At 46.3% G+C, this 16,554-nt stretch overlaps 2 protein-coding genes across 2 annotated transcripts in view; one reads left to right on the top strand and one right to left on the bottom strand.

Annotated features, from left to right (window-relative positions):
- The window catches only part of pygo2 (pygopus homolog 2), a 183,378-nt gene that overhangs the window by 123,657 nt on the left and 43,167 nt on the right, over positions 1 to 16,554 (bottom strand). The gene's annotated exons all lie outside the window — the stretch shown is intronic.
- Positions 1 to 16,554, top strand: part of efna3a (ephrin-A3a) — a 55,567-nt gene that overhangs the window by 34,513 nt on the left and 4,500 nt on the right. Inside the window, exons 2-4 of the mRNA XM_084032391.1 lie at positions 11,470 to 11,771; positions 11,955 to 12,020; positions 13,416 to 13,493. Coding sequence (XP_083888517.1) covers positions 11,470 to 11,771; positions 11,955 to 12,020; positions 13,416 to 13,493 — 446 coding nt within the window. The remainder of the gene's footprint in view (positions 1 to 11,469; positions 11,772 to 11,954; positions 12,021 to 13,415; positions 13,494 to 16,554) is intronic.

Raw genomic sequence — 16,554 nt, forward strand, 5'->3', positions numbered from 1 at the left:
GTGACGATATTTACAATTATTCCGATACTGGTAATGAACCACGATCGATTTTTTTATCCCAATGCATAATAAAATCCTATATGGTCCCATCCCTAATACCTTGCAAAAAAATAAATAAGATGATCTCATGAAGGATATGTATTTTTGCCCAGCCCTATTTATTGTTGGCTGCATAAAAAACAAACCAAATTGACTTCGAAAAAAAAAAAAGGCGGTGTAGTCTGTGGAGGTTTAAACCAAAGCAGGGAATTTGCATGTGCTTTATGACCCAGGTGTGATTGAGTGCGTTGGTTTGGTATCCGAGCACGGCAGCTCGAGCAGCAACCCTCCCGGCCGAGGCGGCGTAGGCTGAGAGGAGAGCCTTTGAGGCGCACAGATTCACATCCGACATGGCTGCCTGAGCCATAAGAACAACTCCATGAATTATGAAAGGGCACAAGCCCATCGCTGGGCTGCTCTGAGACGGGGGGGGGGGGGGGATGGAGGGAGAGATAACTGCACATTGTAGATGGATAGAACGATAGCGTAGAGTGAAGCAAAGTGGAAACATTGAGGGAGAGGAAGGATGCACTGGCACAATAAGAGGGGGAGATAAAGTGTGCATGTGTAGTGGAGTGAGAAGGGTGTTTGTTTTGGAGTGAGGAAGAAAGTGTGTGTGTGTGTGTGTGTGTGTGCACGCTCATCTTTGTGTGGATTTTCAGCCTGTCGGTGTATGTCAGTGAGATTGACGCTGCATTGTTCCCAAAATCTAACCAGCTGCATAACCGTGCCATTGGATTTAGGCTCATCGCTGGGTCCACAAAGGCAACGTTTTCACACAGACACAACATACACCACGCAGGCTTTGTTCCAGCCTCTTCAAACAGTTTCCACTGCGGAGGTGTGACAGCACGCCAGGCGGGGAATCTGCTGCCGCTGCCCACCATTTCCAAACCTCGGCGTAAAAACGGTGGAGAGACGGAGACGGGGGATTTTTTTATTATTATTATTATTTATTTTTTTTACACCAATTATCTAATGTGTGATCTGGGGGCCTCGCCGCCTGTCATGCGCAGCATCTGGTTTATTCTGTCTTTTAATCTTTCTAGTAATCTTTTTTGCCACTGCTGAGCAAGTGTCACAGCAGTGAACTCCAAGACGAGGCAATTCCATTAGGGGATGGCATGAGGCGGCATTCATTAACGGCCCTGGCCAGATGCTGCGCCACATATCGAACCGAGGCATGGGGGAGGCATGGTGTTTGAATTTGATTTGACTCCTCGGGATAATGTATTGTGTCTCATCACAAAGTTGTTGGAGGAAAAGGGGGTTTCCTATTGAGGGAAGGAGGCATTGTGGCCACTGAGAGAGCAGGTGGATTTCCTCGAGGATCATTGTGTGGTGGAACAACCTCCCTCCCCGTCCCTCATTCTGTTCCAGGCCCGCTCAACACTCCCGACTGTCCGCTCGAATCTTCTCTCAATCTATCTAAGTGTTGGAATGGAACAACAGTTCAAACACGTAACACTTCGTCCCCCCGGCAGCAAGTCCTCCTCGTTAGAAATTGTCCTGAAGAAGTGAACGTGCCGAGAGATGTCTCGCATCGAACGCTCCCTCATCTTTATCTCCTCCGTTACATAAGTGCCTATATGTACCGGCAACCTTCACAATTCATAGCCTTGGGAGACAGAGAGAGCGATGGAAGGGAGGGGAAAGAAGACAGGCGAAGAAAATATGAAAGAAAACACAAAAGACTGAGAAATGTGAAGTAAAGGGGGGGAGAGGAACCCGTGCAGGTGATGCAGAGGAGATAGAGAAGAGCGAGCAAATGTGGGCTGCGGTCAGTCAATTATTCAGGAGAGAGAGGTTCGTCGTACCCTGGGAGCTGCTTTGAACAAGCATGCCTGGCATCACCTGCTAATGGGCCGCAGATTGACATGCTACCTGAGCAGACCCCCCCCCCCCCCCCCCCCTCGTCCAATACAGCCTCTTATCAGTGCTCTCCGGCGAACGTGTAAATAATTACTCCGTGACCACTCGGCTGTGGGAGCTGGAGGGTTGTTTGCACAAAATAAAGAGGATATTTTTAAAAAAAGGGCGATGGGTTATTTTAAGAAAGTGGGTGAATCATTTATGGAGGCCCGCTCGGAAGCGTTTGCGCACTTGTGCTACCGTACAGAGATGTGTCACCAGCTGGAAATGACGTAACGTGAGGGTGTTTACCTGTGAAACAGGGTGGAAGTTGATTGTATTTGACATCCGGGAGTGAGTTAATTATGCTTTTCTCTCATAGTTTTCCAAGCGTGTGTGTTTTGGTGGACTTTGGAGGGGCCGTGGCTCGAAGATAAAAGACCAGATTATTCTGGCGCTGCCTGGATGTGGTCCAGTCTAAATCTGACCCAGAACTCCTCGCTTTCTTCTGCCCCCTCTCCCTCTCTCCCTCCCTCCCCTGCCTTTGTTCTCTTTCCTCTCCCCTTTCGTTCTGGCTAAGAGAGAGAGAGAGAGAGATAATGTGCCAGCGTGCCAGCCCAGAGTAGGGGCTTAGAGTGAACCCCCTACTGAGGATGACTTCCTGTGAGCCCCTCACACACTGAACTTCAAAGCTGGCGTACTGCACTTAATAAAGATAATAGAAGTGGCTGAGTTTCCTCGCGGCGCGTGGATTCACATTTGTGTTATATTTGACCGATTGTGTTCAGTTTTTACGCCGGTTTAGATGGTGATTTTGTCCGTTTATTCTTTCGATCCATGAATACTAAGCTGATATGTGTTTGTGGACCCCTCGTGGTCTTTTTCTCCGTCAGTGACCCGTCGGTTGGGGATGGGAGAGATAAGCACTTTGTTTTTGGATGCGGGCACGGCGGGCTAGCGGGAGGGGGGGCGTGTGCTGAGTTCATCGTGACGAGAGCTTCTTTTGTGTGTCACAGCACCTCCGCTATCTGGCCTGCGGTCTCTCTCCCTGCACGTCTGACGTCCTCTGTCTCTCTAAGGCCAGCACCCTTTACATTTAAGTGACCGCACATACAGACAAAAAAAGGAATCGGTGTGTTCCCACAGGGAAAACGTCTGGGCTGGATTTGGCACATTGTGCAGATTGTGCCCACACCAAGTTAAAATATATTGATCGTTAATGTCAATTGTACAGCAGTCAGTGTCATTTCAGCTTCCTTCCAAGAATGTATTATTGCAAATTCTTAACAATGTGTGAGACCAAGCAGACTGTGTCCATGACTATAGTGGAGATTTAAAAAAAAAAACAATGTTTTTGACAGTTTTACACAATTTAATTGTCTAATTTGCATGTGATGCACTGTTTTAATGGCATCGGGATTACTTTTGTTCTGAAAGAAATGATATTGACTTAATTTGTTTCTTTTAATGATAAGTGCTTTGTCAATGTGATGGATTTAATTCTTTAATTCTTTAAACATGTTTTATTTAATGAAAGGCGCTCATGCTGCAAGAAATCCAAAAAAAGACAAAAAAGCGATGAATAACATGGACACCACAATAAATAGAGAAATATCTCTGTCCTATTTGATTAAGCGTTCAACAGAAAGCATTGAATTAAATCTTGGTTGGCGTGTACTCTGTTGGCCTGACCTGAACCCGTTGGCACGCTCCATTATCCGCGTACGGATGCTGAACCTTTGCAAGAGAACGAGCTGCGAAGGAGAACGCTTTTTTTGATCCGAGGCCGTCATTCTGCGACGGCGGACCAAAGCGAGCGAACGCGAGGCAGGTCGGGGGGAATGCATGGGTGACAGTTAATGAGAAGTGGGCTCGCCGAGAGAGAGCAGATGTGGGCGATCGAGCCTTTAATAGCGAGGGACAATTAGAGCCTCACCTTGAGAGAGGTGGACCCTTGTTATCACGGCTTGTCGCCCTAATCACAGCGCGAGCCCGGCAGAATGGATGGCTTTTCAAGACCCGGTTTGTGAACGCGGTCCGACATCCCCTCACGATACCTCTGAAGATTTCCTGCCATTAGGAGACGAGGGCTTCCCATTATCTTTTCCCATTACACCATTTTATTCTCTTTTGCGTGTGTGTGTGTGTGTGTGTAACCCATCCCGATATTTGGACATTACCTTTAAGACTATAGCGCATATATTGGAGCCTCTCAAAATCCCACTTGCATTAAACTAAAACATAAAATGTGGAGTTTAATTGGTGGGTTTTAGTGCTCGGTAAAGTGTAAGCCGTTTTGCTGCCAATCCACACCAAGGCAAAGCCCAAAGCACGAGGGCCAACTGCAGCCAGTAAAGTATTCCCAAGTGGTCCTTGGAAACATTTTACTGTAATAAAAGAAGGAAAAAAAAGAGAGAGAAAAAAACACGCTCAGTGGCCTCTATTACATTTGTTTTATGCAGTCTAGTTGGAGGAGAGCCACGGTTTAATATTCATATTGTCATCCATATTTCTGTTTGATATTTAAACTTCCTCCATGGATGTCTAGAAAGTAAAGAGCAGTTTAAGCCACATAGATTAATCAAATTGAATTTATGCCTGATCATACTTTCCCTCCGAAACCGAGCTGGCACCGACCCACAATGCTTTGCGAGTGATTTAATCAGGGGTTGGCTCTGGTGGCAGTGGCGTTTTATTATGTTGATCATGATCCGTGTTGTTCCCCTCACTGCAACGATTCATATAAGGAGGCCCAACAAGCAAACACAAAGTGCTCTTTGCGTCGGACCGCCGTCTGCTGGCCCGTCTGATTCACGACTCTTTAACAAAGCAGCGCTGCATATGTGAGCAATTCAGCCAAATATCCTCTATTGCTTTGTGTCAAGGGCTTCAAGAGGTAAAACCATCCAGCCGCTCTCATGCATTTGCCTCGCTTAAGTTGGCTAATACTTTACATTTGTGAACGGGTCCCTCGAGCTCCTTCTTTACTAAAGGCACGCCCCGGAGCAAGGCTGGGGGATCCGGAGACACCAAACCGCAGGGTGGAATAGTGAGCAGGAAGGCCGCCGTTCCGCTGAGAGATCCATTTCTCAGCCCCCTTGTGTCGGCAAGAATTGGCCCCCTCACGAGCTGCTGGATGCCGTTCTTTAGCTGAGGCTGCACTGTGACCTCCCGCCGCGAGAGGAAAAGCAAAGAGCTTTCGCTTATAGGGGATCAATAAAATATCACTTCAAAGCTGAAATCCATAACTTTCTGCGTGGGGAAAACCACAGCGGCGATCGAGCATTTGAATGCGGCGCTCGTGAAGTCGTTTCGCCTTGTCGTCGTCGGCATGCGGCGTAAATTAGAGGGATGAATCATCTACACGGTTTATTCAAGGGCAAGCATTCGTCAGGTCGGAATATTTTAACAGAAAGGAAAACACGCCCATATTTATACACAAATATCACCAAATCAGCAAACGAGCTCCGTGGCAGGCGCGGTTCATCAGAAGCACCGGCGTGATAAAACGTCCACAAACAGCCATCACTTCAATGAAGTACATAGAGAGGAAAACAAATGTGACAAACAGCTGACACCAACACAAATGGATTCATCACTGAAGTGATTAATTCATTTCAAAGCGTCGGCATTTCAGCATTTTTTTTTCGGTGTGGAGAGCGGAGCACGCTGTGAATGTGATGACAACTGATATTCTTCTTTTTTTTTTACTTTATGAGCCCGTTCAGGTGATAGTGGTCAAGGTGTCCTTGTGGTTTCTTCAGCAGGACTGTATGCTGGGGATGGAGCTATACGGGATCGCTCCGAGGTGCGGGTGTAAATGGTGAACGTTATTGCAAAGCTTCCCGGGAATTAGATAAAGACCCGGGAACGAGATGTGGCAGAAAAGGCAGAAGGCCCGGGAACAGGGGAGGAATGGGTAAATCTAAAAAAAAAATGTTCCTCAATTTCTCCGACGGAGGCCGGAGGTTGTGGAGGTGGTGGAAGGAGCTGGCGGATGCCTCCCTCCCGACGGTCTCATAGTAATAGAAGAGAGTTGCAGCGTTTGCCTCTTCCCTCCCTGGCTCAGCACGTTTCTCCCTCAATCCTCCATTTTGGATCGAAACGTTGTAAACCCGGGCCGTTAATTGCGACGTTAACTCAATCAGTGACGACTCACAGGAGATGTTGTGTTCCTCTGTGTGTGTGTGCGTGTCTGATGGTTGTCTTGTGTCCTTTGTGCGCATGTGTGCGTGCACAAGTAATGAGTTTTGGTGCTGAGGTACGGAGAAAAACAGCCGAGCCCAGTCCGGGGGACTCTCGACGGTGATAAACAGACGAGTGGTGGATGGCTTTTTAAGTCGCCGCCATTTCACGCGTCGGTGGTTTATCCTCCTGATGAGGCTGATGTTGATTCCCCCGGAGAGTGTGTTTTTTAAGGTCATCAATGATGACGCCGCGCTGACCTCGTCTTTACTGTGAGGCGCCGCTCCGACAGTAGAGATACACAAGGATTTACATAATTGCTTTAATAAAAAGTTTAATCGACGCATCTTCGAGGCAGCCATATTGGAAAGCCGCAATGACAAACAACGCAGACACCAAGGAACACCTTGTTCTGTTAATTGGACGTAAATTGCTCACTTGTTGGGGCGGTGGGTTTGATGCGGAGAGAGAGAGCGTTGATTCTTTATTGTTATAATAATTTAATTGACTCCGTGATGCCGACTTTGACGCTGGAAAATCGCAAGCAACAAGCCATTAAGCAAGTAATAAAAAGTTTTTACAGCTGTTATTTGACTTTCGTGTGACACTATGTTGTTATTCCATAAAATTTGACCTCTGATATCAACATTAAAGGGACATATTGGTATCATTTTATTCTTTACATACCTATCAGCCATAAAGGAATACTTGGAGACAACTCTGTTTTTTTCTTGCAGTGAAGAATCCAAACACAGAGAAAAGTCTCGGTGAATTGAAGTAAATTGATGCAGTTGTTAAACCACATCAAAACATCCTTTTAAAAAAAAAAGAAAAAATAAGAACTACGTGCAGTTTACTTCCCAAACACATGTTTCGGCTAAAACCGCCCTATTTAAAACACCTCTGCATAAACAGCCTGGCGTCTGCCTGTTTGAGCAGATGTGTGTGTTCAGGAAGCGGTGAGCGTACGGCTGGGTAAATTAGGAAGATTCTGCAGGAGCTGTGTGAGACGGATGTGAACAGGTGTTCTGATTTAGATTTGCTGTATTTCAACGCGGCTTCCATTTTTTGGACTCTTCATTCACTGAAGAGGGAAAAACAAGTTTTCTTTGAGAATGTGAGGTAGCACGAGGTGATTCATTGATATACAAATCATCACTTTTTGGGGTGAAGTATTGCTTTTTTTTTTTCATACCTTTTTATTTATTTATTGAAGTTTTCAGTCAGAAGCTATTACTGTCTTTTCCGCTACAAGGTTGGACGATGTCGAATGCAACAACTTGTCTCTTTTCCGGCTGTTTTTTAATGCATTTGTGAAAACAGTTGGAGCCCGTGGCGCTAAATGTAGGGCGAACCTGCAGCAGAACAAACACTAACTTCACACTGAAGAATACCTTGGTGGGTTCACACTTTACATATCCATTCACATCAGTGAAAAAAACACAAAAAAACACAAAACAAATACAATTGCGCTGCCATTGTTTTCCTTGAACGCCAGCAGCGCTCGTGGTTCGGCTTTTTGGTAATAATTAGATAGAAGAATGACGGAGGACATGGATGTGTTTTGGGTTTTACGCTCAACAACAACAACAAAAAGATTGACACAACTCATGTGGAAAGTGATGGATATAAATTCCTGATGATGCCTCACTTTGTGTTACTCACGATTCTTTATGGTGGCTTGTTTTATTAGTTTCTTTTACTACAGGAACTATGGATTTTCTGTGGTTGTAGGAGATGCTCTGTTCTTGTCCACTGTTTGTTTGTGAGTGTCTTTAGCTGCAGCGCTGCCGTACCATTGTTATTTATTGATACCTGCGGTATCCTCCAAAGACTCTTTTTAGCGCAGATGTGAAAGGTGCAGCGGTGCTATCTTTGTCTTCCTCGCTCGCTCTCTCTCCCCTGTTATCTGCCTCCCCTGGCAGTCTTCGCCAGCCTCTACTAACTAGCTGCACACTCCCACTCATAGCAAAATGATGATGAGACAGCAAAACCAGCACGGAGACAATGCACGGCGGGAAGAGCGGAAGACACTGGGAGAGAGGGAGTGGGCTGCAGGAAAAGGGAGAGAATGAGAGCCATCAGTCTTTTTTTATGCACTTTTACCACATATATGTGCGTCCCCGGGGAGCACTATGTCTCTGTCTCGGCCTCTGCCTCCCTTTCTGCGCCTTTCTCTTTGTTGTCATCATTCAATGCATCCCTCCTCCTCCTCCTCCTCCTCCTCCTCCTTCCCCCCACACACCATAAGTTATTAAATCTCCTCTCACCCGCGTTCTTCAGGTTCTCCTCTCCTCCCTCCATTCCTCTGTGCCCCGCAACCTTTCTGTCTTGTGCCACTAAGTGGACTGCTTATATAACAGTGCACACCTAGAGGGACTCCTCTCACCCAGCCAGCCTGTTCTTCTCACTTCACCCTTTTAGTCTTTTTTTTTCTCGTTTTGGCACCAACCTTCTCTTCTTCCTCCACGGTCGTTTTTCCTCCTTTCTTCCTCCACTTCTTCCATCGCTGATTGGAACCAATGACCCTCCTGCCGCGTAGCTGCATCTACTGAGGCGAAGCGATAACCAAAACAGTGAGCAGTAGAGTAACAGGGCTGCGTGTTCATCCAGGGCTGAAGCGATTATAGCAACAGCAGAAAAATGAATGTTTTGATAGTTCATTACCGGTAATTAAGTTATGTACCAACCAAATTATTAAAAACAATCCCCAATGTTCTGCTCAAATGTGAGGATTTGCTTCCTTTTTTTCCAGTCTTATAAATTGTTTTGAGATGCCGACTGGAAAAAACAAGCAATTTGAAGACGTCACCATTGGTGAGCTTGTGAGAGAATGGACTAAATGATCAATAGAGTCATCAAAAAACAAATATTGATAAAGAAACGAATCATTGCAGCCCTTGATTGATGTCCAGCTTGGACCCTCAAGCCACATCGATGCACCAAACTATCAGTTATTAATGTTATTCATTTCAGTAGAATCTCATGTGCATGCATTTTATATTTCTCAACAAATGCATCAATGTTACTGCTCCATCTCAGTAGCATCCAGCAGTGTTTTTTACACACACACACACACACACACACACACACACACACACACACACTGTATTCCTCTCCTAGCACGCCGCCGTCCTCTCACCTATTTCTCAATGACTGCGTCACTCTCCTACTTTTTACACGCCACTCGCATCCAGGATCCTCCTTATCGTTTTCGTATTCAACACGTCCTCTTTCTCCCACTTTCATCTTAAGTCTATCTGCTTACCATCCTCTCTATCCCACACCCATTGTACCACTTTATCTACCCCCCCACCCCCCAACTTCTCCACCACCAACCCCCCTCTCTAAATATAGTCCCTTTGAAGCATAGCTGTGTTGTCTCTCCTGCAACACTGCAAGACAAAAGTCTGTCATCTCACATCTGAGCAGCGGGGATAGAAAGCACAGATAAGATTGATGGCCCAAAAAGAAACACTGGTTAAGAGAATTGATATTCATCTGCCTGTGTAAACGAGGAGAAGGGGTAGGAGATGAGAGGGAGGATGGCAGAGGAGGAGAGCATCCAGAAAAAAAAATGGTTGTAACGCACACGGCGAGGAAGATGGCGAGACAGAGAGAGAGAGAGAGAGGTGGAGAGGTGTTGTGACATTTCTGATCCACATTTTGTAATTGAATAATAATCTCTCTGGAGGCCTGACCTAGTAACGTATGCGCGTGTTGGTGTGCGTCGCTGTGTGTGTGTGTGTGTGTGTGTGTGTGTGTGTGTTTGGGGGGGTACAATAATACACAGTAAGGTATTAGTGTGTGTGAGAGTGTGTGTACGTGTGTGTTTGTAACAGAAAATGTGTAAAAGAGAGGAGAGGGGGAAAAAAGTGCAGAGGAGAAAAGAGGGAAGGTTAATAATCACAAGACGGCTCAATACCTCCCCCTAGCGGTGCACATGAGTCTTTACAGCTGTAGGTGGTGCATGTTTCACATCACTGCAGCCAAGGACAATTCCCATCTCATCAGCTCACCTGCAGGAGCCCTTCTAATGGCTTCTACTTTGTCTAATTACAGATTGCGCAATTTACATAATAAGTATACTTAGTATTATAAACAGTGAAGATCACAGCGTGGCAGCTGAATGCGAAATCATATCACATCATCCTCTCAGTTGTTCAGTGAGGAGTCTTGAATCGGGGTTACTGTACTGTCATGTACGTCACGCACACACACACACACACACACACACACACTCAACCTCAGAGTGGCCTTCCTTACCTGCTAACAGCCTGCTCGTCCATCAGCGGCGGTTGCCAGGGGAGCCTCGGCCATCATACGTACCCGCGTGCAGGCCGGTTCCCCGGCGGCCAGAGCATACATCGCCACTGACAGGATATCCTTCCGCCTCGATGACCCTGCTTGTGGCCGGCTCAGGGGGAAAAGACAGGAGTGCAGATTATCATTCTCAGCAGCGTTCTCAGCACTCGCCACGTGGCATTTGGTGAGGAAATGTGTGGGTTTTATATGCAGAAGGGGGAGAAAGGTGTGTGGTTTCATTAATATGCACCAAGCATCTTTGTGCTGCTTCTGCATGGAGAATTTGCTGCTTTTCTCTGGTTTTTGGTCTATGAAATATGGTAATTATTGTCTTTTGATGGAATCATATCATGATGAATTCATATAGAGAGATATCGTAATGCATAATGATATATTGAAAATAACAAAATCATACTAACTAAAATTACTCTGAAAAATTTGGTGTGAAATATTTTGAGGGAATATCTTCTGAAGATTGCATTTTTGTCATCACACTTAATATTGCCACTATACTGGACTCCACTACCCAGAATACAATGCATGCATCTCCGGTTGTCTGCTAATGATGGAGAATTATGTGTAAAGTCCACTTGGAGTGTACAAAAAGTCTTTACCATGCGGTTCTTTCACATTCATTTATTGAATTAACCAGAAAACACGCTTTATTGTGATATATATCATGAGGAATATTTTAACATTTTGGGAAATTCTTTTATTTGCTTTCTTGCCCAGAGTTAGATGAGAAATCCAACACCAATATGTCCGTTGAATAAAAAAGGTACAGCGAGGAGACGGTTAATGTAGCTTGGCATAAAGACTGGGAACATTCTGGCTCCGTCCAAAGGTACAAAACTCTTTAAGCACCTCTAAAGCTCACTAATTAACATGTTGAGAACAAGTTGCAGTTTTATGGGGTGTTATGCGCACGACTATTGCTTGGCTGGTAGATGTGATTCTCTGGTGTTTGGTTGCCTGGCAACCTCCTGCTGCCAACAAGACCCCCAAACTATTCCTTTTAACAGATAATGAAAACAAGTCAGAATTAGCAGCCCGAGGTACTAACTCCACTTGTCTGTGTTTTTCCTACAGCTTACGGAGGGAGGGCTACACGGTGCAGGTCAGCGTCAACGACTACCTGGACATCTACTGCCCGCACTATAACACCAGCCAGCGGGGGACGCTGGAGCGCACCGTGGCCGAGCAGTACATCCTCTACATGGTCAGCTACCGCGGCTACCGCACCTGCGACCCCCAGCTGGGCTTCAAGCGCTGGGAGTGCAACCGGCCCCACGCGCCCCACGCCCCCATCAAGTTCTCTGAGAAGTTCCAGCGCTACAGCGCCTTCTCGCTGGGCTACGAGTTCAACGTGGGACAGGAGTACTACTACATCTGTGAGTCAGGCTTATTGTGATGGATAGAAAAAGGGGCCTTCGTGGGGGCGTTGCTCATAGATCCTGGAAGTTCGGCCGAGGACGGGCGGTTGCTCTGTTGCAGGGCTGCAGTTTGCACAGCTGATTGATGGAGGCGGCCTGCAGAGGGCACAACATTGACACGTTGTTTGTTCTCTGTTGCAGCCACGCCCACCCACCACCACGGCCACAGCTGCCTGAGACTGAGGGTCTACGTCTGCTGCTCCACCGGTGAGACCCAAACCCCATCTTCACTCATTTCATACCATCGTTTCCCCTCCCATGTTTTTACATCTCCAGAAAGCACAGAGAAATCTCGTCTCTGATGATGGCGTCTTTTCCTTCGAAGCATTGTTTTTTTATTTTTTTGAGAGAGAGAGTGATTGCTTAATGTTATTCTCTGTCTCAGTGCTATTACAATCGTGCTCCATCTCTCCCTCTGTGAATGACATGCTCTCATGAAGCCCAACAAAAGATGTAAAAGAAAAATAATCTGATTCCGCTTCAAGATTCTCTCTACTCTCCCTCCTCTCCCTCCCTCTTGACCACCTCCCCTCTCTCCCCCACCGTCTATCTCGTCTTCTCTCGTTCTGCTCCTCTGATGCCTGCTGCCCTGTATAGTGTGTGTGTTATTTTTACCCTGGTTGCCTGCTCTCTCCCTTGCAGGCCTTTGATCAGGCAGCCCAGTGCTGAAAGCCTCCCCCTCTCCTCTAACCTTGTCAGCACTAATACATCCCACACTCAGGCCAGTGTCAGCCCCTGTGTACACATCACCTTAACACCCACCCTCCCCATCCCGGTGTCACGGCTAATCTATTGATGTGTCTACCACGCCTCCATTTGCTTCTGTGTGTGTGTGTGTGTGTAGGAGTTCGAGCACGGGTGTGTGTTTATCTGCACATAGTAGTTTTGGCGGCCGTAAATCTTGTGAATGTGTGTGTGTTGGGCTGCATGAATGGCTATGTGTGCGTCGGTGCATTTAGTCAGTTTACAATCCCCGACCTTTACTCAGCAAGGTCATTTTAACAGCTTGCTATCAAAAAGCTGTTGATTTCAGCTGCCTCCGGACCGTTTTCCATTTTCTACCGCCGCACGTCTCCCGCCTTAACCCCTTCGCACGACATCGAGACGAGAAAGAGATGTGAATATTCAGGACATACGCTTTACACCTGCGGAGCGATTGCCGCCGGCGGTCGATGCAAATGGCGTTTCATCCCTCCTTGGTTCAGAAAAACAAAATACACGAGGATGCATACACACACCAACACAGCCGCACGTCATTCATCCACGCACGATTTGGCAATGCAGACTGAATGTAATTCGATGTCTAGACGAGCAGCCAATGTAGAAGTGATTTCTGTCCAAATGGTTTTTAATCTTCAGATGGAAGTCTGGATTCTGAGTCCAGTATTTCTCCATGTTTTCTCAGCGGCATGGGCACACTAACTGCTCCGTGCTCTGCTGTATCCGTTAGAATAGAATTTAGCGGTGCCGAAAATGCACATTTCACCCGGTCTTGTCATTTTAATGACGTGTTTTCTCTCCCTGTCTCTCCTCCCTCGCTGTTTCTTTCCTTACCCCACCTCTTCCCTCTCTGTGTTTGTGTATATGTGGTGTGTTTCTCAGTTTCCCAGGCAGATGATGACTCCAGTCAGACCTCTCCCGACTACACAGTCAGGCCAAACATCAAAATACACAACATCGGTGAGTTGCTGAAAGTGAACCGCAGCCAAACGCCGGATGCCGGTCAATATTTTGGCTCCAAAGGGTCGGCTGCTTTGTGGCCTGGATTTGTGTCCCAATCATTGTGGAAAGGCACCAACCATTTGTTAGTGTGTGTTGTTTTTTTATTTTTGATTTATGGTTGGCAAGAGAAAATCCACAGGCCATAGCTGGTTGATGAGTAAACCCTTTATTTTCTGGGGAGTTGGGCAATATGAGTAAGAGCACTAACAATGCAACTTTAGTGATTCAGCAGGAGTGACACACAACACGGTCTGTGTTTATGTGCAGAAAACACACAACCCAACAACAGAGTATATGACATTAAAAGGTAATTAAAGGTTAAAACCATTTGGTTCTTATATTATATTATATATAATGACATATGGGAGCACCAAGCCGATACTGACCTTATTCTACAGGTCATCTGTTGGTGTCATTAGAAAGTTCAGCAGAAAAAGATGTATTTGATACTCAACACAGCAGATGCACTAATCAGAATGGGTCGTATTAAACCATACAAACCCCAAAAACTAAACCTTTATCTCTGACAATTCACCACGCACACACAGGGGCCGAACCCCCACAAGGTCAGTGGAGGTCTTGTAAGGAATAAAAAAAGTTACATGAAAACATGTCAGCGAGCAAAGTCAATTGTGCTGCTGAGCGGTTACATAAACCCTCTATTTTTCTTTCTCACAAAAAGACTCTTGCCGGGAATCATTTAGTGTGCTTGTTTCTGGGAGCTGTGGGCAGTCTGTGACGAGGGCTAAGAGAGTGTGACCTGCCTGAGATGGAAAGTGAGACCAGCGGAGGCGGAGCGAAGAGAGCCCTTGAGCCGACGGCAGCGAGTGCCTTCAGAGAGAGAGAGAGAGAGGGCAGAGAAGAGAGGCAAACGGGGGAGAGAGGGAGGAATGGGGGAGGACTGGAAAGAGGGAGAGAGGCACGGTGCGACAGAGAAAGTCAGCGGGATAAAAGACAGGAAGGAGGCAGTGAAATGCGGCAGGAGAGAGAGAGAGATAAAACCAGAGTGGGGGCAGAGAAAGGGGGTGCAGAGAGACGGGGCAGAGGAAGAAAGAAAAGCTCACTGGTGGGCGAATTGCTCAGCAGTAACTCGTAGAATTTAATATAAAAACACACACACACACTGGCAGGGAATCATAAAAAAAAAAACCATAGCCTCTAGCATTGTGATGCATTTTACGGAATACATTTGGAGGAATAAAAAAAAAATGAGGACACACAGATTTCTGCACGCACACACACTTAGAACTGGTAGCCCTGATGACCCTGCTGACCGCTGGACACCCACTCCGAGGCACCCTGAGGACCAGACCGGCCCACAGACTGGCTCAGCATCAACAACTCTCTGCCTCCTGTTTGGACTCGCTGTCGGCCTCCTTACTTTATTATTAACTCTGCTTCTACGTCACACGTTTCCTTATTTAACAGGGTGTTTTGAGCATGATTCTGGTCTATTACGAGTAGTTTCCGCCATCATACCGATGGGTAATAATAAGGCCGTTGGAGTTACTGTGAGCAACTTTTAACTGCTTATGATGCACTATTCGATTAGCGGTGATGCCTCTCTGTGACCTAGATAAGTAAACTATAAAGAAAACTAGTTATTCTTCATTTTTTAACACAAAATCACCAGAAACTCCTTTAGCTCAGACTCCAGCGGAGTAGCTAGGAGCACGCCATGGACGGACCCAGATCCAGCTTCGCTTCCGATTTGCAGTCAGAGATCCGGCCGGAGGTGGAGAGCTCTGCACCTGGCGCTCGGAGCTCCTAGCTCTGACTTCCTCCGGACAGAACTTGGCCCCGTTGCTCTGCTGATCCCCGCTGGGACCCGACACCGTGCTGCTGGGGGCCGTATTGCTGGGCCAGCTGGAGATAAAGGAGGCAGAGGGGGAACCAGAACCAGGAGGGAAGACTGTCAGACCCCGCTGCAGTAAAATCAGAGGTTTTCTAAAGGAACTCTGGTGCAACACTAAAGCTCTTGTTCGTAGCAGCTTTAAGTAAGTATGAGTCTGGAAAACAAGTCATTGACATCGGACATCAGTCAAGGGAAGCCAAGAAACATGAGGAGTGAGAAACAAATCCCCAGGTCAGCCAAACTTACTCGAAACCAACAATCAAAATATTCCTTGAGCTGTCTGCTGTAATCATCGTAGTTTATCATTTGCATAACGAGACGCAATCTATGTGGAATCACTATTGTGAAATGGGATGATTAGCTTGTTTACATCCTGCCTGAGCGTCTTCGTTGCCCCATTAGAAAGTGTTCTCAGCAACTACTTCGGTGAGCCCACTATGTAACATAAACTACAAACATTAGACCCAAGTTGTAATAAACCAGCCTTTAATCGTTGATTTATCTTTTTTTATGATTTAAATTAAACATCTGTTCTGTATTGCAGAGATTTGTTTGATAGGTTATGACGAATGTCTTGTTGCCGTGCTACAAAGGTTCAGCCTCGCTGCTTGAGTTGATCGTAACCTTATAGTTTGCTGCAGCAAAGCTCAGTATACGATGAGCATCCTTCCACCTGTGACTCGCCCATAAACTCTTCCCTCCTATACAGAGTGTCTGCAGTAGTAGGAGGGCTAAAGGCTGCAGCATGAATAAGGTAGTGGACCAGAAAATGGAAGAGTAAACAGATCATTTTAAGATGAGAGGCACCAGCACCCACGAGTCACCTGTTCTGAGTGACTCGTTATGTGCAGATTTTCTCCGTCGCAAAACATAAAGCGATGCTGCACCGAGCCAACCAAAACACTTCATCCGATATATCAAATATCTGCAGTGTGGACGCTCACAGAGAATGGATTGCTGCCTTTGATAGCACCACTTACAAGCGTTTTCTGCCCCATGTTGAGGTCCAATTCAAAAAAAGATTCTGCACTCATTATATTACAGCCCAAACACGGCCATAAAGTGTTGTTGCTGAGTGCTATTAACCCCTTTTTCTTCCTTTTTTTTTAAAAAAAAAGGGGGCTTTTATGCCAAAAACACAGTAGCCAGAAGAATGGCAGAGAG

This window comes from Eutrigla gurnardus (assembly GCF_963514095.1).
Source record: "Eutrigla gurnardus genome assembly, chromosome: 17".
Taxonomy (NCBI): Eukaryota; Metazoa; Chordata; class Actinopteri; order Perciformes; family Triglidae; genus Eutrigla; species Eutrigla gurnardus.